The 26,861-nt window shown below is 43.0% G+C and overlaps 1 protein-coding gene across 1 annotated transcript in view; it reads right to left on the reverse strand.

Moving 5' to 3' along the window:
- The window catches only part of hdac4 (histone deacetylase 4), a 699,895-nt gene that overhangs the window by 76,717 nt on the left and 596,317 nt on the right, over positions 1-26,861 (reverse strand). The window contains 2 exon segments of the mRNA XM_038788077.1: positions 19,692-19,825; positions 23,249-23,435. Of these exon segments, the coding sequence (XP_038644005.1) occupies positions 19,692-19,825; positions 23,249-23,435 (321 nt within the window).

Raw genomic sequence — 26,861 nt, forward strand, 5'->3', positions numbered from 1 at the left:
TGCTCTGCGGCCATCTGAGAAGTAGAGAGCAAGAGATAAAAGCAAACAGGGCTGCACCCAATGCAGAGAAAATGCTGACTCTATTGTTTACCACGCAGAACGTGTGTGAGTGCTCACACTCAGATCAACCATAATCTTATTTAATGATGGAACAGGCTCAAGTGACTGAGTGGCCTACTTTTGCTCCTAATTCATACGTTCGTATGAAGATTGAGTTTGTGAGGATTAAAAGGAGGCTGGAAGATTTGCTTAGCTTGGAGCTAGAGGGAAGGAATTTACAGTGTAACTCTACAGAGAAAATCAGTTCTGGGATTAGACATTACCCAGCTAGGAAATTAAAAAGAAAGCAATCCATTGGGAGCTGAGAATTATTTTAGAATGGTTCTTAGAGGATGAAGTGTCTACTTAAGGGACAGTGTAACGCATAGTCATAGTGGGAGATTTTTGGTTGTTCTAAAGCTTAAATGGGCGATCTCCTTTTCTGTAATTTAAAGCATAAGTTGTTGGGGCAGTACGGTGGTGCACTCCTTAGCACTGTTGCCACATGGCACCGCGGTCCCAGGTTCGGTCCCGGGTCACTGTCCACGTGGAATTTGCACATTTTCCCCGTGTCTGCATGGGTTTCGCCTCCACAACCCAAAGATGTGCAGGGTAGGTGGATTGGCCACGCTAAATTGCACCTTAATTGGAAAAAAATAATTGGGTACTCTAAATTTATAAAAACAAAGTTGCCAACAAAAAGAAAAGTGTTTAGCCAATAGTGGTTTTCAGTAATTTATAACAGTAAAAGTTTTAAAACGTAAAATGTTGACATGTCATTCTTTCAACTGTTAACCAACTTTGAGTTATCAGTCTTTACAGAGTTGTAACAGTTACTACATTAATATATTTTATTCCTGACATCTATCCCTCTCTATACAAATAAACCAGTAAACTCATCTCTGGGGTGGAGTCAAAAAGAGTGTGACAACAATGAAAATGATAAACGTTTGATGAGATATGCAAAGGACAACAGGCAAATATAGTGAATTGCAAAGCTACAATTTGATCAAGTGATTTGGCTGTTTTCATATTGGTAAACTGATCAAACTATCCTTTAACTACACCAAGATTGTTCCCATATTTCCACAATGTTATGGCTGAGAACAGTATCTCAGATGTGGAGGGCCACACCAGAGTCTCTTAATGCCAGTATATAAGCCACCGTGGTCAGCGGTTTGGCCAGAATGGAGCTAGGGAGAAGGAATCTACAGTGTTATCCCTAGAGCGAAAGTCAGTTCTGGAATTAGACATTGCCCACCTAGGAAATTAAAATGAAACAAATCCAATGGAAGCTAAATAGAATAGTTCCTGGAGGATGAAGTGTCCACTTAAGGGACAGTGTAATGTATGACCACAGTGGGAGATTCTTGAGAAAACGCAAACCACGTACCTCTCTCCACTATTTTAACTGGTGTTAACCAGTTTGTTTTAAATAGACTAACACTGCCACTAAAAGTACATTGTGGAATTTACAATAAATGTTCTAAGCATTTGTATGCTAGACAGTCATGTCAATTTATGGTGGCTATAAAATAAAGCTTTCTGCTCACACTTAAGGTTGAAAGTGACAGTGGCTCAGGAGCTAAAGGCCGTCACTATCACTTTATGACAAAGCCAAAGAACTCATCAGTATATTAAAACGTTTTTCCCCGAACAATCATTATTGTGCATTATTGCTGAATACGCTTAAAGTAAATTGAGGCTACATACACATGCCTTTAATTGTATTTTTAGTCAAAAATATATATTGCCATTTTGTTCACAATTTCCCCAAAGTGATAGATACGGTCCCAAACAATTAAACAAAATATGCCTGAAATGTGTAATTGAAAGCAATGGTACCTGTGGTAAAGTTAATAATGTGTTGGAGGAGGGGAGCACATTAAAGGGGCCGTTTCTGTAAAAGCTCAAAGTTGGCATTAATAAGTTCTTTATAGTTTTTTTAAAAAACAGCATGGATCTTCCATCTCCCAAAGAAATAAAACTCACATATTCTTAGTTTCAGCTTTGAAATGCATTCTGAAGCATTTGAAATAGTAGAGAGATATTCCAGGAATTCAAAATTGAAAATATGTACGGTATCTTTAAAATAATCATTTGCACAGATCAAAAACTATCCCTCATCAGTCTTGGTGATATCCTGATGTTGTCATTCAAAATTCCTGCTGCCCCCTGCTGTCACAAAATTCCCTGTTGGCTATGAAACATATCTTACTGTTACCAGCGGTGCAAACAGCAGGGGGCATATGTAGTTCTGCTTAAATATGCTGAGTGGAATCTATTTAGGACACAAACTATATAAAATTGAACAATGTGCATTAATGAAGCTCCACTGTACCATTTAAATAGACAAAATAGATTCTCAAATGTATACTCCAAAGAATTTCACTGCTGTAGTTATGTTAAGTCAGTTTAAAATTAAATTTACTGAAGTAGCTTGCAATCAAATTTATTGTTAATTGAACTCTTCTGATCACCATAATAGAGAAACGCTGTTCAAGTATTCTGTTCAAATGAGTTGGAATTCCTCTAATATTCAAATTCTGTGTTTTAGCAGATGGGATTCTTATATACATTGTTTTACACCAAAATGACTGCAGTAGTTTAATCCCAATAAATTAAAATGTAGTTTCTCAATTATGGGTAAGATTCTTTGGCCTGCCTGTGGTGAGAGGTGACCTGCAGTTGGCTGAATCTGCCCCACGCAGCCAGGAAACCTGTGGGGTTGCACCGTCGGCAGGACCAGAAGATCCTGCTGGCGTGAACAGTTGCAAGATCTCGCCCCAGGTTTGGATACGTGGACTGGATGGACTACACCCCAGGGTTTTAAAAGAGGAGATTGTGGAGGCAATGGTGGCGAATTTGCAGGATCACTGGAGGCAGGAAGGGTCCTAGAGGACAGGAAAGTGGCTAATGTAACACCGCTGTTTAACAAGGAGGGAGGCACAGGGTGTTGTTATTAGGGCGGGGGGGGGGCGAATGTTCTGCTGACAAGAGAGGGACTTGAGCTGAGGGACAGAGAGGAGGTTGGGGGCGGAGGCTGCCTGGGGATAGGCGGTGGAGGCGCGGAGCACGGGCTGGAGGTGGGCCTAAAAAAGGGGATGGCTGGTCGGCAGAGGAGGGAGGTGATGAGCCCCCCAACTAGGCTGATCACCTGTAATGTTCGAGGGTTAAATGGGCCGGTCAAAAGGGCACGTATGTTCACGCATTTTAGGGGACTGAAGGCGGACGTGGTAATGTTGCAGGAGATGCACCTTAGAGTAACGGACCAGATTAGATTGAGGAAAGGCTGGGTCACTCAGGTCTTTCACTCGGGATTAGATTCAAAGACTAGAGGGGTCGCGATCCTGATCAGTAAGCGGGTGGTGTTTGAGGCGGGTAGAATAGTCTCGGACTTGGGAGGTCGGTACATTATGGTCAGTGGGAAGCTAGAGGGGGAGCAGGTGGTATTGGTGAATGTATAGGCGCCAAATTGGGATGAAGTGGAGTTTATAAAGACGATGCTGGGGAAGATACTGGACCTGGACTCGCACAGGTTGGTCATGGGAGGGGACTTCAACAGTTATGGACCCTGGCTTGGACCTGTCAAGCTCAAAAACGGGCAGGGTGCCAGCAATGGCAAAGGAACTAAGAGGGTTCATGGAGCAGATGGGCAGTTGGATCTATGGAGGTTTGGGCAGCCGAGGGCGAACAAGTTCTTCTACTCACATGTGCATAAAGTGTACTCCTGGATTGGTTTCTTTATTTTGAGCAGGGCCTTGCTGGCTGGGGTGGTGGACTCGGTATACTAGGCGATTACAATCTCAGACCATGCACTGCACTGGGTTGACATGCAGGTTAGTAAAGACAGTAACCAGCGCCTGCACTGGAGGTTGGATGTGGGACTTTTGGCGGATGAAAGGGTGTGCGAGCGGCTGAGGAAATATATTCAGAGCTACCTGCAGGTCAATGACACAGAGGAAATTTCAGCAGCGGTGGTGTGGGAATCACTGAAGGCGGTGGTCAGGGGGGAGCTGATTTTGATCCGGGCACATAGGGAGAAGGTGGACAGGCTGATAAAGGAGATACTACCGATTGATAGGAGGTATGCGAAGACCCCAGAGGCAGGGCTTTTAAGGTAACGGCGGAGGTTACAGGCGGAGTTTAGCTTGCTGACCACAGGGAGGGCGGTGGAGCAGCTGAGAAAGGTGAGGGGGGCGATCTACGAATTTGGAGAGAAGGCCAGCAGAATGCTTGCACAGCAGCTCAGGAAGGGGGAGGCAGTTAGGGAGATAGGGAAAGTAAAGGACGGAGATGGGAACCTGTTTGGTGATTCATAGACATAGAACATAGAACAGTACAGCACAGAACAGGCCCTTCGGCCCTCGATGTTGTGCCGAGCAATGATCACCCTACTCAAACCCACGTATCCACCCTATACCCGTAACCCAACAACCCCCCCCTTAACCTTACTTTTTAGGACACTACGGGCAATTTAGCATGGCCAATCCACCTAACCCGCACATCTTTGGACTGTGGGAGGAAACCGGAGCAGCCGGAGGAAACCCACGCACACACGGGGAGGACGTGCAGACTCCACACAGACAGTGACCCAGCCGGGAATCGAACCTGGGACCCTGGAGCTGTGAAGCATTTATGCTAACCAACATGCTACCGTGCTGCCCTACTGATTCAGTAGGGGTGAATAAGGCTTTCAGTGATTTCTATAGCAGGCTTTACAGGTCGGAACCCCCTGCAGGGCCGGAGGGGATGAGGCACTTCTTGGAGGTGCTGAATTTCCCAAAGGTGGACGGGGAGCGGGTAGAAGGGCTGGGGGCTCTAATCAGGTTGAACGAGATGGTGGAAGGTCTGAAGGCCATGTAGTCAGGTAAAGCCCGAGGTCGGATAGGTACCCAGTGGAGTTCTATAAAACGTTCTCGGGGATATTCGGGGCAGCACGGTAGCATGGTGGTTAGCATAAATGCTTCACAGCTCCAGGGTCCCAGGTTCGATTCCCGGCTGGGTCACTGTCTGTGCGGAGTCTGCACGTCCTCCCCGTGTGTGCGTGGGTTTCCTCCGGCTGCTCCGGTTTCCTCCCACAGTCCAAAGATGTGCGGGTTAGGTGGATTGGCCATGCTAAATTGCCCGTAGTGTCCTAAAAAGTAAGGTTAAGGGGGGGTTGTTGGGTTACGGGTATAGGGTGGATACGTGGGTTTGAGTAGGGTGATCATTGCTCGGCACAACATTGAGGGCCGAAGGGCCTGTTCTGTGCTGTACTGTTCTATATTAGGGCTGGTGTTGATGAGGATCTTCAATGAGGCAAGGGAAAGAGGAGTGCTGCCCCCGACGATGTCACAGGCAATGATTTCACTGATTCCTAAGTGGGACAAGAACCCGGAGCTGTGTGGGTCCTACAGGCCGATCTCCCTGTTAAATATGGATGCCAAGTTGCTGGCCAAAATCTTGTCCTCCAGGATTGAGGATTGCGTTCCGGACGTTATTGGGGAGAATCAGACGGGGTTTGTTAAGGGCAGGCGGTTGGTGGTCAATGTAAGAAGGTTGTTAAATGTGATCATGATGCCCCCGGAAGGTAAGGAGGTGGAGGTAGTGATTGCAATGGATGCAGAAAAGGCTTTTGATCGGGTAGAATGGGATTATCTGTGGGAGGTACTGGGATGGTTCGGATTCCGGCGGGGCTTTATCGACTGGGTCAGGTTGCTGTATCAGGCTCCTTTGGCAAGTGTACGGGCAGCACGGCAGCATTGTGGATAGCACAATGGCTTCACAGCTCCAGGGTCCCAAGTTCGATTCCGGCTTGGGTCACTGTCTGTGCGGAGTCTGCACATCCTCCCCGTGTGTGCGTGGGTTTCCTCCGGGTGCTCCGGTTTCCTCCCACAGTCCAAAGATGTGCAGGTTAGGTGGATTGGCCATGATAAATTGCCCTTAGTGTCCAAAATTGCCCTTAGTGTTGGGTGGGGTTACTGGGTTATGGGGATAGGGTGGAGGTGTTAACCTTGGGTAGGGTGCTCTTTCCAGGAGCCGGTGCAGACTCGATGGGCCGAATGGCCTCCTTCTGCACTGTAAATTCTATGTAAATCTATGAATAGGACTACATCGGACTATTTTAGACTGCACCGGGGGACGAGACAGGGATGCCCCCTCTCCCCACTGTTGTTTGCGCCTGCTATAGAGCCATTGGCAATTGCTCGGAGAGCCTCGAGGGGCTGGAGAGGACTGGTCCGGGGGGGTGGAGCAAAGGCTTTTGCTCTATGCGGATGACCTGCTTCTGTAAGTTTCGCCCCATAGAGGGCATGGAAGAAATCATGAGGGCTTTAGGGGAATTTGGCCGGTTTTTGAGGTATAAGCTTAATATGGGACAGAGTGAGATGTTTGTGGTCCAGGCGAGGGGACAGGAGAGGCGACTGGGAGAGCTGCCGTTTAGGTTAGTAAAGGGAAGCTTTTGGTACCTAGGCATTCAAGTGGTGCGGGAATGGGACCAGCTGCATAAATTGAATCTTGCCCGGCTGGTGGACCAAATGAAGGATGACTTTCGGAGATGAGACGCGTTTCCGTTGTCTCTGGCTGGGAGGGTGCAGACGGTGAAGATGACGGTCTTCCAGTGATTCCTATTTGTATTTCAGTGTCTCCCCATTTTTATTCCGCAGTCCTTTTTTAAGCGGGTCAACAGAGTGATCATGGGTTTTGGCTGGGCGGGCAAGACCCCGCTAGTAAGGAAGGTAATGCTTGAGCGGAGTCGGGGAGAGGGCGGCTTGGCGCTGCCAAGTTTTAGCAACTATTACTGGGCAGCTAATGTAGCCATGATCAGGAAGTGGGTGGTGGGGGAGGGGTCGGCATGGTTGTGCATGGAGGCGACTTCATGTCAAGGCACCAGTTTGGGGCGTTGGTAACTGCGCCTCTGCCGTTCCCCCAGTCCAGTGGTGGTGACAGCCTGAGAGTTTGGGGCTAGTGGAGGCGGCACGTGGGAGCAGCGGGAGCATCGGTTTGAGCCCCAATCTGTGATAATCACCGGTTTGCCCCGGGGAGTATGGACGGGGGGGTTCCAGTTATGGCGGAGAGCGGGGATTGAGAGGATGGGGGATATGTTCATAGAGGGGAGCTTTCCGAGTACGAGGGCACTGGAGGAAAACTTTGGGTTGGCAAGGGGAACAAATTCAGCTAGCTGCAGGTGCGGGACTTCCTACGTAAAGAGGTGTCAACCTTCCCGCTGCGACCGCTGAGGGGGATTCAGGACAGGGTAGTGTCAAGAGGGTGGGTAGGAGCAGGGTGTGTCTCGGATATTTACAAGGAACATATGGGGTCTGAGGAGACGCAGACCGAGGAGCTGAAGCGCAAATGGGTGGAGGAGCTGGAGGTGAGATAGAGGATGGTCTTCGGGCAGGCGCGTTGAGCAGAGTCAACGCGCCCGCAACATGTGCCAGGCTCAGCCTGATACAATTTAAGATTGTCCACCGGGCTCACGTGACAGAGGCCCGGATGAGCAGATTCTTTGGGGTGGAGGACAGGTAGGCAAAATGTGCGGGAGGACCGGCGAACCATGTCCACATGTTTTGGACATGTCCAAAGCTTAGGGGATTTTGGCAGGGGTTTGCGGACGTCATGTCCACGGTGTTAAAAACAAGGGTGGCGCTGAGTCCAGAGTTGGCGATTTTTGGGTGTCAGAAGACCCGGGAATCCAAGAGGAGAAAGAGGCGGACGTTCTGGCCTTTGCTTCCCTGGTAGCCCGGAAACGGATACTCAAAGGCCCCGAAGTCAGAGACCTGGCTATCGGACAAGGTTGGCTTTCTCTGTCTGGAGAAAATCAAGTTCGCTTTGAGAGGGTCACTGTTAGGGTTCGCCCGGGGGGGGGGGGGGGGGAGGGGAGGGAGGGGAGAGGGGGAGAGAGTAGTAGTTTAGATTAGAGTCGGAGGTCAATAAGGGTGGGACCTGTACGAGAGGTAAATGGCTTTTGCACTATGTTTATGGTTTCATGTCTATTGTTTATTTTGTTGCTGTTACTATACTGAAAATACCTCAATAAAATGTTTATAAAAGAAAAACAAGGAGGAAGGCAGAAGATGGGAAATTATAGGCCGGTTAGCCTGACTTCAGTCACTAGTAAGATTTTAGAATCCATTATTAAAGAAGAGATTGCAGAGTACTTGGAAGTGCATGATAAAGGTCCTTAAAGGACAGAGTCAGCACAGCTTCGTCAAGGGGAGGTCATGACTGACAAGTCTATTAGAGATCTTTGAGGAGGTAACAAGGAAGTTAGAGAAAGGAGAACCAGTGAACGTGATTTATTTAGATTTCCGGAAGGCCTTTGATAAGTGGCGCATAGGAAACTGTTAAAAAAGTTAAGAGCCCATGGTGTTAAGGGTAAAATCCTGGCATGGATAGAGGATTGGCTGACTGGCAAAAGGCAGAGAGTGGGGATAAAGGGGTCTTTTTCGGGATGGCAGACGGTGACTAATGGTGTGCCTCAGAGGTCGGTGCTGGGACCACAACTTTTCACAATTTACATTAATAATAATAAACATCATTATTGTCACAAGTAGGCTTACATTAACACTGCAATAAAGCTACTGCCCCTAGTCGCCAATTCCGATGCCTCTTTGGGTACATGGAGGGAGAATTCAGAATGTCCAAATTACCTAACAGCACGTCTGGAAGAAGGAACTGAAGGCACTGTTGCTAGGTTTGCAGATGATACAAAGATGTGTAGAGGGACAGGTGGTATTGAGGAAGCAGGGTGGCTGCAGAAGGACCTGGACAGGCTAGGAAAGTGGGCAAAGAAGTGGCAGATGGAATACAATGTGGAAAAGTGTGAGGTTATGCACATTGGAAGGAGGAATGGAGCCATAGACTATTTTCTAAATGGGGAAATGCTTAGAAAATCAGAAGCACAAAGGGACTTGGGAGTCCTTGTTCACAATTCTCTTAAGGCTAATATGTAGATTCAGTCGGCAGTTAAGAAGGTAAATGCAATGTTAGCATTCATGTCGAGACGGCTAGAATACAAGACCAAGGATGTACTTCTGAGGCTATATAAGGCTCTGGTCAGACCCCATTTGGAGTATTGTGAGCAGTTTTGGGCCCCATGTCTAAGGAAGGATGTGCTGGCCTTGGAAAGGGTCCAGAGGAGGTTCACAAGAATTCTCCCTGGAATGAAGAGCTTGTCGTATGAGGAATGTTTGAGGACTCTGGGTCTGTACTCGTTGGAGTTTAGAAGGATGAGGGGGTGGGGGGTCTTATTGAAGCTCGCAGGATACTGTGAGACCTGGATAAAGTGGACGTGGAGAGGATGTTTCCACTTGTAGGAAAAACTAGAACCAGAGGACACCTTCTCAGACTAAAGGGATGATCCTTTAAAACAGAGATGTGGAGGAATTTCTTCAGCCAGAGAATGGTGAATGTGGGGAACACTTTGCCGCAGAAGGCTGTGGAAGCCAAATCACTGAGTGTCTTTAATACAGAGATATATAGGTTCTTGAATAATAAGGGGATCGGGGGTTATGGGGTGAAGACAGGAGAATGGAGATGAGAAAAATATCACCCATGATTGAATGGCGGAACAGACTCAATGGGCTGAGTGGCCTAATTCTGCTCCTGTGTTTGATGGTATTAAGATAAGGAATTCCAACAAACTGTCTGATTTATATATACACAATTTCAAAAGATTTCATACCACAGCTCATATATTCATTCAACAAATCAATCAAAACAAAAGCAGGGAATACAGAAATTCCCCACTGTATTTTGGAACACAGTACTGAGATTTTTAAAACATATAGCTATGTCGGTGAAATTTCTTTGTAACTGGCCTTGTGTGGAGGAATGAAAAAAGAGATAAAAGAGAAACACTTTTGGGTCAGAGGTTTGCTACAACAGGAGTGACTGTAACAGAGGTAATTTGGCAATCTGGAATTCAGTGCGTATTTGGATCAAATATCTAGTAGGCAGAGTAAGATTAGATTTAGCCAATTGTGGTGCGCATCTATGTGATCTATTGCAATAATATTTCTCTATTTCCAAAATATAAGAAGCTTAAACGACCTCATGCATCAACACATCATCAACCCCGCTAATTTGAACACAATTAATGGTACCTTAAACTAAACTTTATGGAAATAAATCCTTTTTGGTTTCACACAAATCAATTTGGTCTGCACACTGAAATTAATAGAATAAAGTTTTATATTTTCCATTTCCTGCATTATGCTTAATTTCTAGCTATGTTTTTTCCAATATGTTTTTAAAAAAAGGAAAGCACAGGGAAACTCCGCCACCTGTAAAATTGGTTTTATTTATTCTGCAGTCAAAAGATCCGTAGCCGTTGACTTTAAAAATAAAAGCTTCACCAATCACAACATGAAAGGCTGACATCTGATTTTGGGTATATGACCTGTAGCCTGAGGAGTAATTCAACATTGTAAACTTTCAGGGATACAGCCTCATCTTAGCACAAGAACAATTCATTCTGCATTAAATGGTATAAAAATCTCATCACTAATGTTTGACTTCCTCTGAGCAATACCACAGGAAGCATTAACCATGTTGAACTGTACTGAAACTGCTGAGGCAGTTTTTGGAAAGCACAGGTTATTCAACAGAATGGGGTTTAGCATTGTAAAACAGGGAGCTAATATGACTACCATATATTATTTTAGTATGTGGGGCAAGTTTAATCAGAAGCTGTCACTGAAATCATGAGCCTGGGGCGAACCCTTTATCAAACTGGTTATACCTTCAACGTAAAGGAAAGAATACTTTCATGTCAGAGATTTGCCACATTGTCACTACATATATTGGTGCTGTACAAATATATGGTCGGCTTTTTCTGAAAGCTGTTTCTATTAAAATATTCACTTTAAACATTTCAGACTTTTCCCCTCTGATTTTCAGTTTCAAATACATTTACTGTATTGAAACTTCTGTCAAAATTCCAACAGCATCCTAATTTTCCCAGGTAAACCTTTCACCATGTTAAGATGATTTTTTTCGGGAATTGAACCCGCAATGTTGGCCTGCTTGAAAAGCCAGCTATTTAGCCCTGTGCTAAACCAGCCAGGGGAAGATAGAAATATGAAGTAACTGACAGTGAAATAAGTGTAGTTAACAATATAAGGATTGAGAAAATATTTTAGTGTCAGAGGATATGACCAGTTATGGGAGTGATGGGCTGGTAGGAAGGAGTGGGGAAGGCGAGGGAGGGGGTAGACAATGAGGAGAACGTATTTGGGGTAGAGGATGGAAATTGCTCTGCTGAGGGATATTTTTCACACAACTCTCACCCAAAAGCTGCCTGCAGCCATTGGTGGTTCCTCTCTCTGGTGTAACATCCACATTCTCCATCTGAAAGGAAAGGGGCAGCAAGAAGACACAGAAGCAAAAGAAAGTTAGGGAGAGAAGCAGAAGAGGAGCGAAAGGAAAAAAAAAATCAAGAGGTGACTGGCAATATGATGACGATAGAGACATGTGGGAGAGATGCCGTTCCTCTGATTTACTGGGTACATTGGGTACTGGGGCAGCATAGTAGCACAAGTGATTGGGGCAGCACGGTAGCACAAGTGACCAGCACTGTGGCTTCACAGCGCCAGGGTCCCAAGTTCAATTCCCTGCTGGGTCACTGTCTGTGCGGAGTCTGCACATCTCCCCGTGCCTGCGTGGGTTTCCTCCGGGTGCTCCGGTTTCGGCCCACAGTCCAAAGACGTGCAGGTTTGGTGGATTGACCATGCTAAATTGCCCTTAGCGACCAAAAAAGGTTAGGAGGGCTTATTTAGGGTTACGGGGATAGGGTGGAAGTGAGGGCTTAAGTGGGTTGGTCCAGACTCGATGGGCCGAATGGCCTCCTTCTGCATTGTAAGGTCTATGTTCCATATTCTATGTAATGCTACAAGAGATCAACTAGTTATTATAAAGCGTTAATCAATTTGAAATTGCAATATTTCAGGATCATATCTTTTCTTCTTTCTTTTAGATATGCCAGGTATCAAATAAAATATATCCATGAGGTTGAATTATTTTTTAAGTTCACCACATATTATTCCAAATTGTTTACATGGGGATGGAGGGTTTGGGAAGACAAACGTAGATGTCATAACCTTTGCAATAAAGTATTTGAGGTATAGTGACAAATACATTACTGGCATTGCCAAAGTTCCCTCAGTCCCCCTTTCAGATACATCGACAGATGGAAATATATTAATTCAAAGCAATATTTCCCTTATACTAAATTAGATCTCAATTTATTAAAAAGTATGTTCAACTATTAGCAAATTATTTACCCTGGTCAGGAATTACACCTGTTCAATATACACCACTAATTGCCTCATAATACTGGATGAAGGAACACTGTGCAGAATACAATCAGGTACGCAGGTTAGTTAGGTAATTTTGAAAATAATTAAATTCCTTGCAAAAATGCAGTACAGTCTACACAGAGGGATATATAAAATATGTTCTCTTTATTGACCAATCTACCAGTGGGTGTAACTCAATCAGCAAATCTCGAGGTATGTGCGAACCATATAGATTTTCATATAATTCAATACAATACATGACACATGGAAATAATATACTGCAAATCTTACCAAACATTGTTTTGTTACTATTTATACTTCATCCATATGGGATTACTGTTCAGTCCGATAATGTACCAGTATAATCTTTTTGTAGGTAAAAGTTCAGATGGACTGGTGCCAGTATCATGCTGAGCTTCAGGTCTTTCAAATCACATTATAAATATGTTTGCACTTAACGATATGTTTCAGTTTTAAACTAACCAAGTGATGGTCTCACCCGATGTATATCATCACCGCCAACATGTTTTTAGGAACCTTTTTGTTTTATAAATAGTTTCAACAAAAATACTTTGGGGTGGGGAGGGGGGTCAAGGTTCTATATTGGGTTTGGGAGTATGTATATGGTGTTGACATGCCTTTTCAGTATTGCACATAGCTCACCATGAAAAAATAAATTAATAATGCAGGTACAAGAATCAGTTGCCACATTGACAACTCAAAGAATCTTATTTTTTGGAAAAGGAATGGTTCGAACAAATACTTTAAATAATAAATATATTTAAGAAGAATAGAAAAGTAGCCCCGGTAGATTTTACCACATTCAGGAACAAAGTTACAGAAGTGGCAGTTTGAAAAGGCTCCCGAGCCGCCCTCTTAGCTACGAATGGCGTCTGGTGAAACATGAGAAATGGGGAGGGAAAATGAGGATTCCTTTCCACAAAAAGAAAATAAATTTTAAGACGTTGAAAACTCAAAGATGATTTAAATCTGCACAGGTGAATACCCAACTTGGTGACTTCTGGCAGTCAAAAAATGTTCAGCAGTGCTTTTCAAGACACTTACTCTTGAAGTGTCTATTTCTCATCTCAGACTGTGATTACAGTCTAATTGGCAGTCACTACTTGCTATGTGTAAACTGGGAGATAGGTTGTCTTTTAAATGAACAGCTAGAGAAATGCCTGCTCTGTAAGTGAATAATGCAAATAATCCATTATTACTTTCAATGTCACATTGCAATAAATGATACTAATTCAACAAGCAAAACAACATGCTATATGGGGAAACTGAAGTGTTTCTTCTGCTCATTAATTTTAACAAACATGGGAAAATATAATAATCAGCGCAGGTATGCTTGGCAATCCAACCCAATTTGGATAAATGACAGACAGAAAGAATGTCCTGCTGAATAGATCTACAAAAAAGGAAATGGTTACATTTCACTGTTAGCTATCCAAAAATATAACTTGACTTGGGAGACTGGTCTGCTGATAGAAACGCACATCTATTTCAAGAACAAAGGCGTCTTTAAAATGTAACTGTCGCACTAGTTTCTTGGTGTAGACTTTCTTTAACAGACAAGGAAGAATATTATGAATCAAAGAAAATAAAATCCAAAATTGCATTATTGCACAGCGGCGTGTTAAAATTCAATATCTGGAATGCAAACCAGAACAAAAACCCAGATTGAAATCAATGAATTATCACTGCTTTAATCCATTTTTGTTTTTAAAAAAATCAAGTAACTTATAGAACATTACACCTCGCATAAGTTTATCCATCATACTTTGGGCAGCATGGTAGCATAGTGGTTAGCACTGTGGCTTCACAGCGCCAGGATCCCAGGTTCAATTCCCTGCTGGGTCACTGTCTGTGCAGAGTCTGCACGTTCTCCCTGTGTCTGCGTGGGTTTTGTCTGGGTGCTCTGGTTTCCTCCCACTGTCCAAAGACGTGCAAGGTTAGGTAGATTGGCCATGCTAAATTGCCCTTAGTGTCCAAAAAGATTAAGAGGGGTTATTGGGTTAAGGGGATAGGGTGGAAGTCAGGGTTTAAGTGGGTCGGTGCAGAATCGATGGGCCGAATGGCCTCCTTCTGCACTGTACGTTCTATGTACTTGCAGCATTGTCCTGCATAGATGCATATTAATTTCTGGATTATATTTATATTTGACTGTGTCAACTTTCATATCACAATGGGATAGGTTGCTAATGTATTAAGTGGGTCAACAAACTTCTAATGTGGATGTGTGAAAAATCTAATTAATGAAAGAGTGAGCCTTTCACACGCTCAGATGTGCCAAAGTGCTTTACAGCCAATGAAGTACATTTGAAGTATAGTCACTATTGCAATGCAGGAAAGACAGCTGTAAATTTGCACAGAGCAAAGTTCCACAAACAGTAACGAGATAATGTCCAGATAAGGGCGTGCATTTAAGACAGATGAGGAATTTCTTCTCTCAGAGGTGCAGTGAATCTGTGGAATTATTTCCTGCGGAGTGTAGAGGCTGGGTCGTTAAGTATGTTCAAGGCTGAGATAGACAGATTTTTAATCAGTAAGGGAATCAAGGGTTATGAAACAAGATGGGAATGTGGAATTGATGATTATCATTTCACATCAGCCATGATCTCATTGAATGGCCGGAGCAGACTGCTTCTACGTCTTATATAATCAGTTACCACTTTCTTACCAGTAGCTGATCACTCTTTGCCACTGAAAGAATTGCTTTTAAAGCAGCTCCACGTCCTAGTTCCACCAAAGTTCGGTTCTAGCACGACAATACAGTCTTATCTTCTACAGCTAATGTAACGTGCCTACAATAGGCAATGGACGGTTTATGTAAATCTATGTTGTTTGTTTATAACCCAATTGAGTGCTGTAAATGAATCACTTCACCAGTTTTATTTCTTATGCCACTGAATAAAACTGAACATAGGTTGTCTTGCACATTTCTCACTTGCTACATTTAGTTGTGTCAACAAATGAAGGATAAGATTTAATTCTCATCAACACTAATTTTGGGTTCCTCTTGATCGAAACATGGACAAAAGAGATAATATCAAGGTGAGGCAAGAGTGACTGCCTTTAACATCAAGGCAGTATTTGACAAGAGTCAATAGGGGGAATACTCTCCACAGGTTGGAGTCATACTAGGGCAGCACGGTGGCGCAGTGGTTAGCATTGCTGCCTCATGGCGCTGAGGACCCACATTAGATACTGGCCCCAGGTCACTGTCTGCATGGAGTTTGCACATTCTCCCTGTGTCTGTGTGGGTCTCACCCCCACAACCCAAAGATGTGCAGGGTTGGTGGATTGGCTACACTCTAAATTGCCCCTTAATTGGAAAAAAGAATTGGGTATGCTAAATTTATAATTAAAAAAAGGGTTGGAGTCATACCTAGCACAAAGTTGTGCTTACTGAATTTCAAATCATCTTAATCCTGGGACTTCGTTGTAGGATTTCCTCAGGAGTGCAGCTCTAATAACACTCAAGAAGCTTGGTACCACCCAGGTAAAGAGGCCCACCGTAAACATTCACTCCCTCCACCACAGATTCACAATGGCAGCAGTGTATGTCACCCTGCAGCAATTCACTAAGGTTCCTTTGACACCACCTTCCAAACCCATAACCTCTATCACCCAGAAGGACAAGGGCAGCAGATGCATAGAAACACCACCACCTACAAGGTCCGCTCCAAGCCACACGTCATCCTGACTTGGAAAGATATCTCCATTCCTTCACAGACACTAGTCAAACACCTGGAACTCCCTTCTTAACAGCACTGTGAGTGTAGCCTCACCACATGGACTGCAGTGGTCCAAAAAGGACAACTCACCATCGCCGTCTTAAGGGTAATTTAGGGATGGGCAATAAATGCTAGCCTAGCCTACAATGCCCATATTCTGTGTAAGAACAAAAAAATTGTAAATTGTTACCAATGGATGCCCAAAGTCAAAATGACTTTTAGATATCATCTTAACATGTGAAATCTTTTAAAAACTATTAAGTTGCCTCTGTATATCTTGAAGTGCTGCATTATCTGGGTGCAACCTGAAACTGATGAGCATATTTGAGTCTCCATATTTCTCTGCTCAACCAAAAACTATATTCTGCACAAACTCTGAGCCTGTGTGCACTTAACAACATTTAGGCTTTGTGGTCTTAAAGGACTGTGTTTTAACATTGCAGAATAAATAGTGTGTATTACGTGGTGGAACATTCCTTCCCATTATTAAACTATACACAATTTGACATACTGTATTTGCTCCTTTGAAGATACAATATTGTTTTATAAAACTATCACTAGCATGTGATAGACTTCACACTTTAGACATTATATTTGGCTTTTCATGCAAAATTCTTCATTTGGCGCTTCTAAGCTGCAACTTAAAACTGATGAGTACATCCTCATCCAAAAACTTCCCAACCAAACAGCAATGAAACCAATAAAAAAGAAAAATACTATGGATGCTGGAAATTTGAAATAAAAAAATCTGAAGTAATGGTCACTGGCCTGAAATGTTAACTCTGTCCTTCTCTCCACAGATGCTGACAGGCTTGCTAAATATTTACAGCTATGAAAGTAAGTGACTAGGGCGGCACGGAGGCGCAGTGATTAGCACTGTTGCCTCACGGCGCCGAGGATCCGGGTTCGATCCCGGCCCTGGATCACTGTCTGTGTGGAGTTTATACATTCTCCCCATGTCTGCGTGGGCCTTAGCCCCACAACCCAAAAAAATGTGCAGGGTAGGTGGATTGGCCACACTAAATTGCCCCTTAATTGGGAAAAAAATAATTGGGTACTCTAAATTAAAAAAAGAGAAAGTGACCTTTGTGTTCACTTCAGGGGCAGACCACCTTAACTCCCTCAGCAACAGACTAATAACAGATGATGCATTATATAGTATAATGGTCCATCTTTATAAAATAGCATATCCTCAGATTTACCATAAGCAATGCTATAAAAAGATCTGCTGTAATAATTGTCTTACATCTGGCATGTGTCTGCCACACATGTGGTATGACATATGGAAAAACAATCTATTTTAAGGTAAAAGGCATATACTAGTCATTGATCATGGCAATTTATAGATAGTCACAAGATTTAGTGCTGGGAGTTATGAAGTAAACAAGGCAATCATATTCTAGATCTAAGAACACCTGCGAACACTATCACAGTCGGCCTATTTTTATATATGCATTTATACTTCAAAACACTTTCTGTATGAAGGAATTATGACTTCAAAGAAAGGACAAAATATACATAAACAGCGAGTAGAAAAGAATTGGAGAACTAGACAAAACTGTTGTGAATTTAGTTTCTAGATTTCTAAGTCAGAGCTAATTGGTCATTTGTTCATAACAGAATTCTGGATTCCCCCAAATAGAATCACAGAAAGGTTACAGTACAGGAGGAGACCATTTTGCCCATTGCCAGTCTCTGCAAGATCAATTCACATAGTACCATTTCCCCACTTTTCCTCTGCAGCCCTGCAAATTTCTTTCTTGTCAGGTAATTACCAACTTTCCTTTGAAAGTCATTTAAACCTGCCTCCACCACACCCTCAGGCAGTGAATGCCACTCCTAAGCAATTACTGAGCAAAACATATTTCCTCATAATGTCTTTGGTTTTTTTCGACAATCGCTTTAAATGCATGTCATCTGGTTTTTGACCCTTCTGCCAACGAGAACACTTTCTCCCTATCTACTCTGTCCTGTCTAGGACTCTCATGATTTTGAAGACCTTTATCAAACTTCCTCTTAACATTCTCTCTTCCAAGGAACAGAGTCCCAGCTTGGCATATCTATTCCTCATCCTTGAAACAATTCTGAATCTTTTCTGTATCTTCTCTAACACCTCATATCTTTCCTAAAGTGTGGTGCTCTGAACTGGACACAATATTATGCTGATTCAAGCCTCAGTTGAAGTAAAGATTCACCAAAACTTCCTTGCTTTTGAACTCTATAAAGCCTACGATTCCATATTTGTTATTCAACCGAGTTCTCAACTGCCCTCCTACTTTGAATCATTTACACACATATAATACCATATCCTTTTGCTCCTGCACCCATTTTAGAATTGTACACCTTATTTTATATTGCCTGTCCTTGTTCTTTCTACCAAAATGTACTACTTCACAATTTTCTACATTAAACTTCATCTGCATTAAACTTCATCTGCCATGTGCCTGCCAGTTCCACCATCCTGTCCAGGGCATCTTGATGTCTATCATTATCCTCCTCACAGATTACAATGCTTCCAGGTTTAATGCCTGAGCTAGAAATTGCCAAACAGTTAGACATTATTCGTTGGATGATTTAAATAGTTGTTTTGATTGTTAATATTATTGGCAGTTCTGTAATGTAATAAACTTTAAAACATTCCCCAGAGAGCAAGTTGTAGTAACAAAGTACATCAGCTTCCACGTTACTGCAATCCTGAAAATGCCACATCCAGAAGCTCCATGTCTAGTTCCATGTTGTTCCCAACAAAAATCATACACATTTGAAGCTGATAGTGGCTACATAAACAGTAATCACTTTCATGATTACTGTTTCGTGAACTCAGCAGCACAAAGAAGGTCACTGTACATCTATAAACTTCTCAGTATAAAATGCTCTAGTACTGTGAACAGAAATGGTACAGCAGCATGAGAGTCTTTATTGGAGGGTTTTTCAGCCCAGGTTTGCTGCCAGAGAGAATGGCAACACAGTGGAAAATCTGTAGAGAATTGGGAAACATAATTCTCTCCAGAGGGGGCTGCACAGGAAGTTCCCTGGTACTGTGCCAGTGATCAGTGCCAGGGGCAGGCCCTCGTGGGAGTCCCATTGGTGAGAGGTTTCCAGTTTGACTGTGTTGGGGTGGAGTGGGCACTGAGTGGGCAGAGAATGCCAATGATACTTCAGATGATTGTTTTGGGGGGTGTGGCTATTGGTGTCCTTTAAAGGTGTCGACTCTATAATGCCCCACATGGAGAGCTACACTGGTTTTCTGGCTGAGCTGACACTTGAAAAAAATGGTAAGATTCCACCCGACAATTTCCAGTCATTATAGCTTTTTTGAAAAAAATCTTTGTATTATAAATAAAATTTATACATGCTATGTGGCATATTTACGTAAGTCACCATTAACACCAGATAAGTTAAAATAATTCTTCTCTGCATAAGTTACATACAGCTTTAAAATAGTTCATAGGTAATTTGATCATGGAATTGGATAAACCTAAACCCTCACATTATTCTTAAATTTTGCATTTGACCAAGGCTGTATTTTAACTTTTTTCTAATAATCATCCTATACTATTCAACAAGGATAGTGAAAGTTTGTTTCCATATTGACTTATTTCAAGGAGTTGCTATCTCTGGAAATTACCTCACATTTGCTGCGTAGGCCAGTCTCTTGGAGTCGAGACCATATACTCTGGATTCTGCCAGCATGTTCTGGATGACTGTTTGTATTTCCACAGGTACAATGGTGTTTTAGCATCAGTGTATCATATATTAGACCTGTTATAGGAATGAAAAGAAAGTTTTCAAGAAAAAATACACCAGAACTAAATGAGCAAAAAAAATGAGTAAGTGTAAAATATAACTAAATGTTCTTGTGGGGTACAAGACTACAACAGGAAATGGAGATTTGTTGAAATTCTTGTTTGTTCAGGAATGACGTTCAGAGATTGTCAACATATTCTTCGGTTTACTAATTTTAGCTATATGAAAATATGATCATTAATTAGGAAGAACCACTGTTAATAACAGAATTGCCAACCCTCCAGTTATCAGTCAACTACAGAAAATGTACATTATGTCTGGTGTACTGGAAGAGAACCTATAGTTCTCAGGAGGTAAAACAATATTGCAGTGGCCAATCGCTGGGAGAAAAACTCCCAGGGAGACAATGGAAACAGTCAAGTGTTAATTTATTGCAACAAATTAGAAAGCTTTTTCTGAAATTATGCATCAGAATACACTGCATGAGTAACTTGAGATGTGAAATGTACTAAATGTAGCATGTTTGAGAGAGCAAAGGTGATTTTGGACCTGTGATTCCCCAACTGCTGAGTTTGTTTCTCACGCCATTTAGAGGTCTGCTGTAGATCAACTGCCATAATAAGTCAGATAATGAAATTGTCATACCAATGAATCCACAGTTTTCAGGAAGAAGGTGAACTGGGTATTCTTTTCTACCAATGAGTGGTTTGGGTCTGGAATGCACTTCCTGGAAGTATGGTGGAGGTAAGTTCAATCGAGGCATTCAAGGAGGCATGAGATGATTATTTGAATAGAAACAATGTGCAGGGGTACAGGGAAAGGCACAAAGTCATGATCTCATTTGGAGAGCTGGTGCATACATGATGGGCTGAATAGTGTCTTTCGGCACCGTAACAATTCTGTGACTAAAATACTAGATGAAATAGTGGTAAAGTTTGAAACACACACACACACACAAAAAATCCAAGAACAACTCGAATACGCTTGACGCAATGTTGAGTATCAAGTCTTTCAAGGTAGGTGGCATATTTTCAGCGACACAGGCTTTAAAAAAAAAGAAGTATTTCAGGGGATGTGGAAGTCACTGGTCAGGCCAACATTTAATTTCCATCCCTAAATACCCCTTGAGAAGGCAATACTGCACTGTCTTCTTGACCTGCTGCAGCCCATGTGGTGTAGGTACACCTACAGTGCTGTGAGGGAGAGTGCTCCTGGATTTTGACCTAGTAACGGTGAAGGAACTACGATACATTTCCACATCAGGATAATGTGTGACATGGAGGGGAATTTGCAGGCGGTGGTGCCCCATGCATCTGTTGCCCTCGTCTTTCTAGATGGTAGAGGCCACGGGTTTGGAAGGTGCTGTCCAAGGTGGCTTGATGAGTTGCTGCAGTGAATCATGCAGATGGTATACACTGCTGATATTGTGTGATGGTGGAGGGGGGAGTGGATATTGAACATCGTGGACAGGATGCCAATAAAGTGGGCAGTTTTGGCCTGGATGGTGCTGAGTTTCATGAATGTTGTTGACACCCTTGATGCACGAATGTAGCCTATAGCCAGAGAGATTGGGCCCCAATTTTAGTTCTGTGCAAGTAAATGGGTTGCTTCACAACCAGATTCAAATTCAGGCAGAGTACAGAAAGTAACCAAACACTAATGTGATTCTGTAGCTGACTCTGCCTCCACAGTGAATTACTATAATAGTTTCTTAGCATTGGCTAGCTTTATTGATGAGCAAGATTTAGTACATTTGATCTAGATGATTGAGTGGGTAATAATGATCAAGAAAGATGCCCTCTTTTTCTCAGCGAAATATATTCATTGGTCCTATTTTCAAATATTTCTGTCAAGAAACCTTTGGTTCTGTAAATGTAAAAGATTCTCCCTTTGCCAAACTTAATAAAATACCATTATATCAGAGAACCTGAGGGCAGCACGGTAGTACAGTGGCTAGCAATGCTGTCTCACGGCGCTAATGTCCCGGGTTTGATCCCGGCTTTGGGTCACTGTCTGTGTGGAGTTTGCACATTCTCGCCGTGTTTGCATGGGTTCGGCCCCCACAACCCAAAGATGTGCAGGGTAGGGTAGGTGGATTGGCTACGCTAAATTGTCCCTTAATTGGAAAAATAAATTATGTACTCTAAATTTATTTTAAAAAATTAAAAAAAATGTCAGAGAGCCTGCTCATTGAGTACCATTATTTTGTAATTCCATAGAGGTCAGGAAGTCCTAATTTATTTTAAACCCAAGGATCCGTAGCTCCCTCATTCTAAAGAAGCCATTCAAGTTGGCAAATTTAGCAACATGCATTTTTGGTGCACTATTGGGTAGCGGCTTTGGAGTTTACAGATGCATACTTTAACAATGTTTTTTCAAAACCACAACCACTTGTGCAAGATTTTGCCATGCATCCCAACTTCAAGGGCCTGAACAGTCACAAATCTTTTCTGCAATTCTGCCCATATCTAAATGGCTAATTTGTCAGAGCTCCCTTTCACAACACCATAGGCAGCTATCTTTTCCAATACTAATCCAGTAAGATAACTTGATTTTTTTTGCATTCTTGATAAAAACGTCCCTGACCCCTTATGTCCCTCTGACAGCAGCTTCCTGCTATTCTCCAGCCACCAACATTGGCAATTGTGCCAGTAGCTGCCGAAACACCCATGCTCTTCTAAAATCCCCTCATTAAACCTGCCACCTCTCTATTGCCCATCTCCAGAGCAGGGGCGTCCACCGCAGGGTGTCTTGGACAGTTAAAGGTACAATCACGAATGGTGGGGTAAAGGGAATGGGGGTGATTCCAGAGTTGAAGAAATGTAGAGGTATGTTGGGGAAGATTAGAGACACACGGGTGGCAGGGGGAGGGTGCAAGACTTTGAAGGGATTTCATCGAAGATGAAGAAATGTTTTAATATGAGGCATCTGAGGACAGAGGTTACTGGTGAGCAGGACTTGGAACAGGTCTGAGGATGGAGAATGGGATGCAGCCAAGTGTACTATGGCATACTTGAGTGAGATGATTATAAAGGCTTGGGTGATATAATATTTAATAGATGAGTTAAGACAGGGTGGGGGGAGGGGGTGGGGGGGGGATAAATGTTCTTTGTTGGGATGTGGATGTTGCTGGAAGGCCAGCATTTGTTGCCCAGCCCTATTTTCCCTTGAACTGACCTTGTTGGGTTCAGTCAGCTGACCCTGTCTGGGAGATGCCGCTAATAGGTAGCATGCAGATCAAGATTATAATTCTGCATAAAAAGTTTAGTAATATATTTGGCACATATATTTTGCTACTAAACGATAAGCACATCAAGCATAAAAGTACGTAGTAACTTCTAGCACAGAATTCAAACACTTTGCAATAGGGAGAGTGATAAAGACCTGGATATGTAAAATTGATCAGGGGTAGGAATTCAGGATTGGAAAAGTGCTTACCTGTAGTGAATTGAGGTTTACTGGGTGGTTCTTGAACAGAGATCGGAAAAGTGGCAGAAGCAGGTGATGACTGCGCTCGGGAGAGTGGACGATGTCCGCTATAGGACACTGGAATCCCTGCCGCTTCCATGGATGCTTGATAATTGCGAAGTTGATGAATACGTTGCTGTTCAAGGAGAAGAGCTTGCTGTACCATAGAGAGAAATAATAAAGTAAAGCTCAATGTTCAAATAAATTAAACATAAAGATTTAATTATTGGGTTTTTATTACCCTTCCTGCACTCCTTATGTACTTTTATTTTTTGATTATTCTCTCAGGTGAGTCACATATTCACAATATACGTCAATGATTTGGATGAAGGTACCAAATGTAATATTTCCAAGTTTGCTGACGACACAAAACTAGGTGGGAATGTGAGTGGTGAGGAGGATGTTAAGAGACTTCAAGGTGAAGTTGAGTGAATGGGCAAATACATGGCAGATGCTGTATGACATGGATAAACGTGCAGTTATCTACTTTGGATAAAGAAACAGAATGGCAGAGTATTATTTAAATTGTGATAGATTGGGAAATGGTGACAAAGGAACCTGGGTGTCCTAATATACCTGTCACTGAAGGCACGCATGGTACAGCAAGCAGTTAGGAAGGTAAATGTTGGACTTTAATGCAAGAGGACTTGAGCACAGGAGAAAGGATGTCTTACTGCAGCTGTACACGGCCTTAGGGAAACCACACCTGGAGTAGTGTGGGCAGTTTTTATCTTATCTAAGAAAGGGTATACTTGACATAGAGAGAATGCAGCAAAGGTGCACCAGATTGATTCCTGGGATGGCAAGATTGCCATATGAGTAGACATTGGGTCGACTGGGCCTGTATTCACCAGAATGTAGAAGAATGAGAGAGGATCTAATTGGAATGCAGAAAATTCTGACAAGACTAGATGTAGGAATGCTGTACCCTCAGGCTGGTTGTGGGGGAGAGAGGAGGATAAAGAGTGCTAGAACAGGGAGTCAGTCTCGGGATGCGGGGTAGGCCATTTGGGACCAGCGCCGGCCCTAGGGTTGCTGGCGCCCCGGGCAAGCTGAACTTCGGCGCCCTTCGGGGGGGGGGGGGGGGGGGGGGGGGGGGGGGTGGGGGTCGGGGTCGGGTCGGGTTGACATTGATCCTGAGCTGCTGCGACCTGTCTGGTAGTGGTACATGAATTTTAGTTGTTCGCTAAAGGAGCACGGACGAATTCAAGCCTCTGAAATTGTAGCTTCTATGCCTGTGGCCATGTGGCCATCCGCCATGTTTGCGCGGGGCGGCCTGGGGGAGGGCGGCCACCGCGTATGCGCTGGTTGGCACCGGCCCAACTGCGCACGCGCAGGACCCGAGTCTTCACGCGGCGCCGGGTCTCTGATGCCGGTCACGCACTCCTTGATGGCGCCCCCTAACACATGGCGCCCCGGGCGACTGCCCGAGTTGCCGGTACCTTGAGCCGGCCCTGTTTGGGACTGAGTTGGGAAGAAACTTCTTCACTCGGAAAGTGAATTTGTGGAATTCTCTACCACAGAAGGCCGTGGGAGAAAAGTCACTAACATATTTAAGAAGGAAATAGATTTCATGAAATTTACAGTGTAGGAGGCCATTCGGCCCATCAAGTCTACACTGACCCCTGAAAGAGCTCCCTACCCAAGCCCACACCTCCACCCTATCCCCGTAATCCAACCTAACTTTTGGACACTGTGGGGCAATTTAGCGTGATCAATCCACCTAACCTGCACATCTTTGGACTGTGGGAGGAAACCAGAGAACCTGGAGGAAACCCACGCAGACATGGGAAGAACATGCAGACTCCTGATAAAAATCCTTGATTTGTGTCACACGTGTCACCACATTACCAGAATTGTTGCGTCAATGCAAATTTGGACAGAAACCAAAAAAAATACATCAAATAAATATTGTTCCTACTTCAATGAGTTAGGATTCACCAAAACACAATGGATTAACCATTACCCTCTTTCCAGTGTAAATTATATGCTGTTGCTACATCTCATCTACATGCTGTCCTTTGGTGAAACATATGAAAGCACATTGTTAGTTTTCATATATATATATATATACATATATAGTGACAGCACCCAGCTCTACCTCATCAGCAACTCTTTCAACTACTCCACTGTTACTAAATTATCAGACTGCTTATCTGCCATCCAGTACTGGATAAGCAGACGTTTCCTGCAATTAAATACTGTGAATACCGTTGCCATTTACTTCAGGCTCCGTCACAAACTCCAACCCATAGCTACAGACTCTATTCCTCTTCTTGGCAACAGTCTGAGATTAATCAGTCTTGTAACGAAGATTCATGATCCTTGTATTATAGTTAACTTCTCCTGTAGGGGGCAGGATTGAGACAATATCAAGGCAAGTCTATATCCTTGCATCTTATAGCAAGTTAAAAAATGGGAAACCAAAACAAATGCTTATACTATTAGAAAAAAGTTGAATAAAAGCTGGACTAGCCAAGTAGTCAGAGTAAATTTGTATCTGAAACTGTACATTAAAGGAACAGAGCAACCAGCCATTTTGGCCCTCAAGCTGGCTCTGCCATTTAATTATGTTAACTGACATCTTCTTTGCAGCAGTGTACCACAGACAACTTCAAGAGCTAATAAATTTGGAGAATTAAAATATCTTAAAATAATACATTTTCATTTTTGAGTTTACCTTCCCTCAATAAGATTCTCAACTAAAAGGGTCTGCCTCTAATGTGATGTAGAACAGGCAAATTTTCAGAACAGCCCAATGAAAAAAAGAATATATATTTTTAAAGCATGCCATTAATTCATTCTTTGCACAATGTCAATTCTTAAATGGCTCAAGTGTACAAACATAATAGCTTGCTCTTTTCCCCATCACATAATTCAAGGTAAATGTACAGTTTTTTAAAGCTGTCTTCACTCTAAATGTTTAGAACACTGCCTGTAGATCCATGCAGAGAACCTAGAGAAAACACCTGCTGGGCCTTTGAAGTAGACAGATTAATGGTCATCTCCAGCATGCTTTGAACTGTGCGCAGAGCAATTTGTAATCTGCTCATTAGAGATAAAACAGAGCCTTCCACTCCAGAGATGAAATTATGCTTTATTAGCTAGTTGCAATTCAAAAAGTGACTTACTTTAACCAACATGTAGAAAAATGTATGCAGCTTTCAAACTCAGCTATACTGAAGTTTCCACTCGACATGTCTGTGTCTTTAGATCTTAAAGGCTTGAGTCTGGGACGCCTTAACTGCTACAGAACACCAACATTTTAACTCCTTTTCGAAAACAAATATGCACTCATTCCCTCCAGTTTTACCCTCATTGAAAAACGTTCACTTTCATACAGCCTTCTGAACAAAAAATATATTTCAAGACTTCCAGGGTCTTTTCTACGCTATAGATTATAATAGGAAGTGTAATTCTATGGGAGAAGAAACACAGAGGCAGTTTTTCCATAGCCACAGAGCAATAGGCTGGATGTGGTACTTTTCGTAGTGTCTAAAAAGCTGACAGCAGCTGAATTCTAAAACAGTGGAAATATGGAGTTAAAGTTATAATACACTGTATTATACTGTATAAAGCTAAT

This window comes from Scyliorhinus canicula, chromosome 2 (genome assembly GCF_902713615.1).
Source record: "Scyliorhinus canicula chromosome 2, sScyCan1.1, whole genome shotgun sequence".
Classification (NCBI taxonomy): Eukaryota; Metazoa; Chordata; class Chondrichthyes; order Carcharhiniformes; family Scyliorhinidae; genus Scyliorhinus; species Scyliorhinus canicula.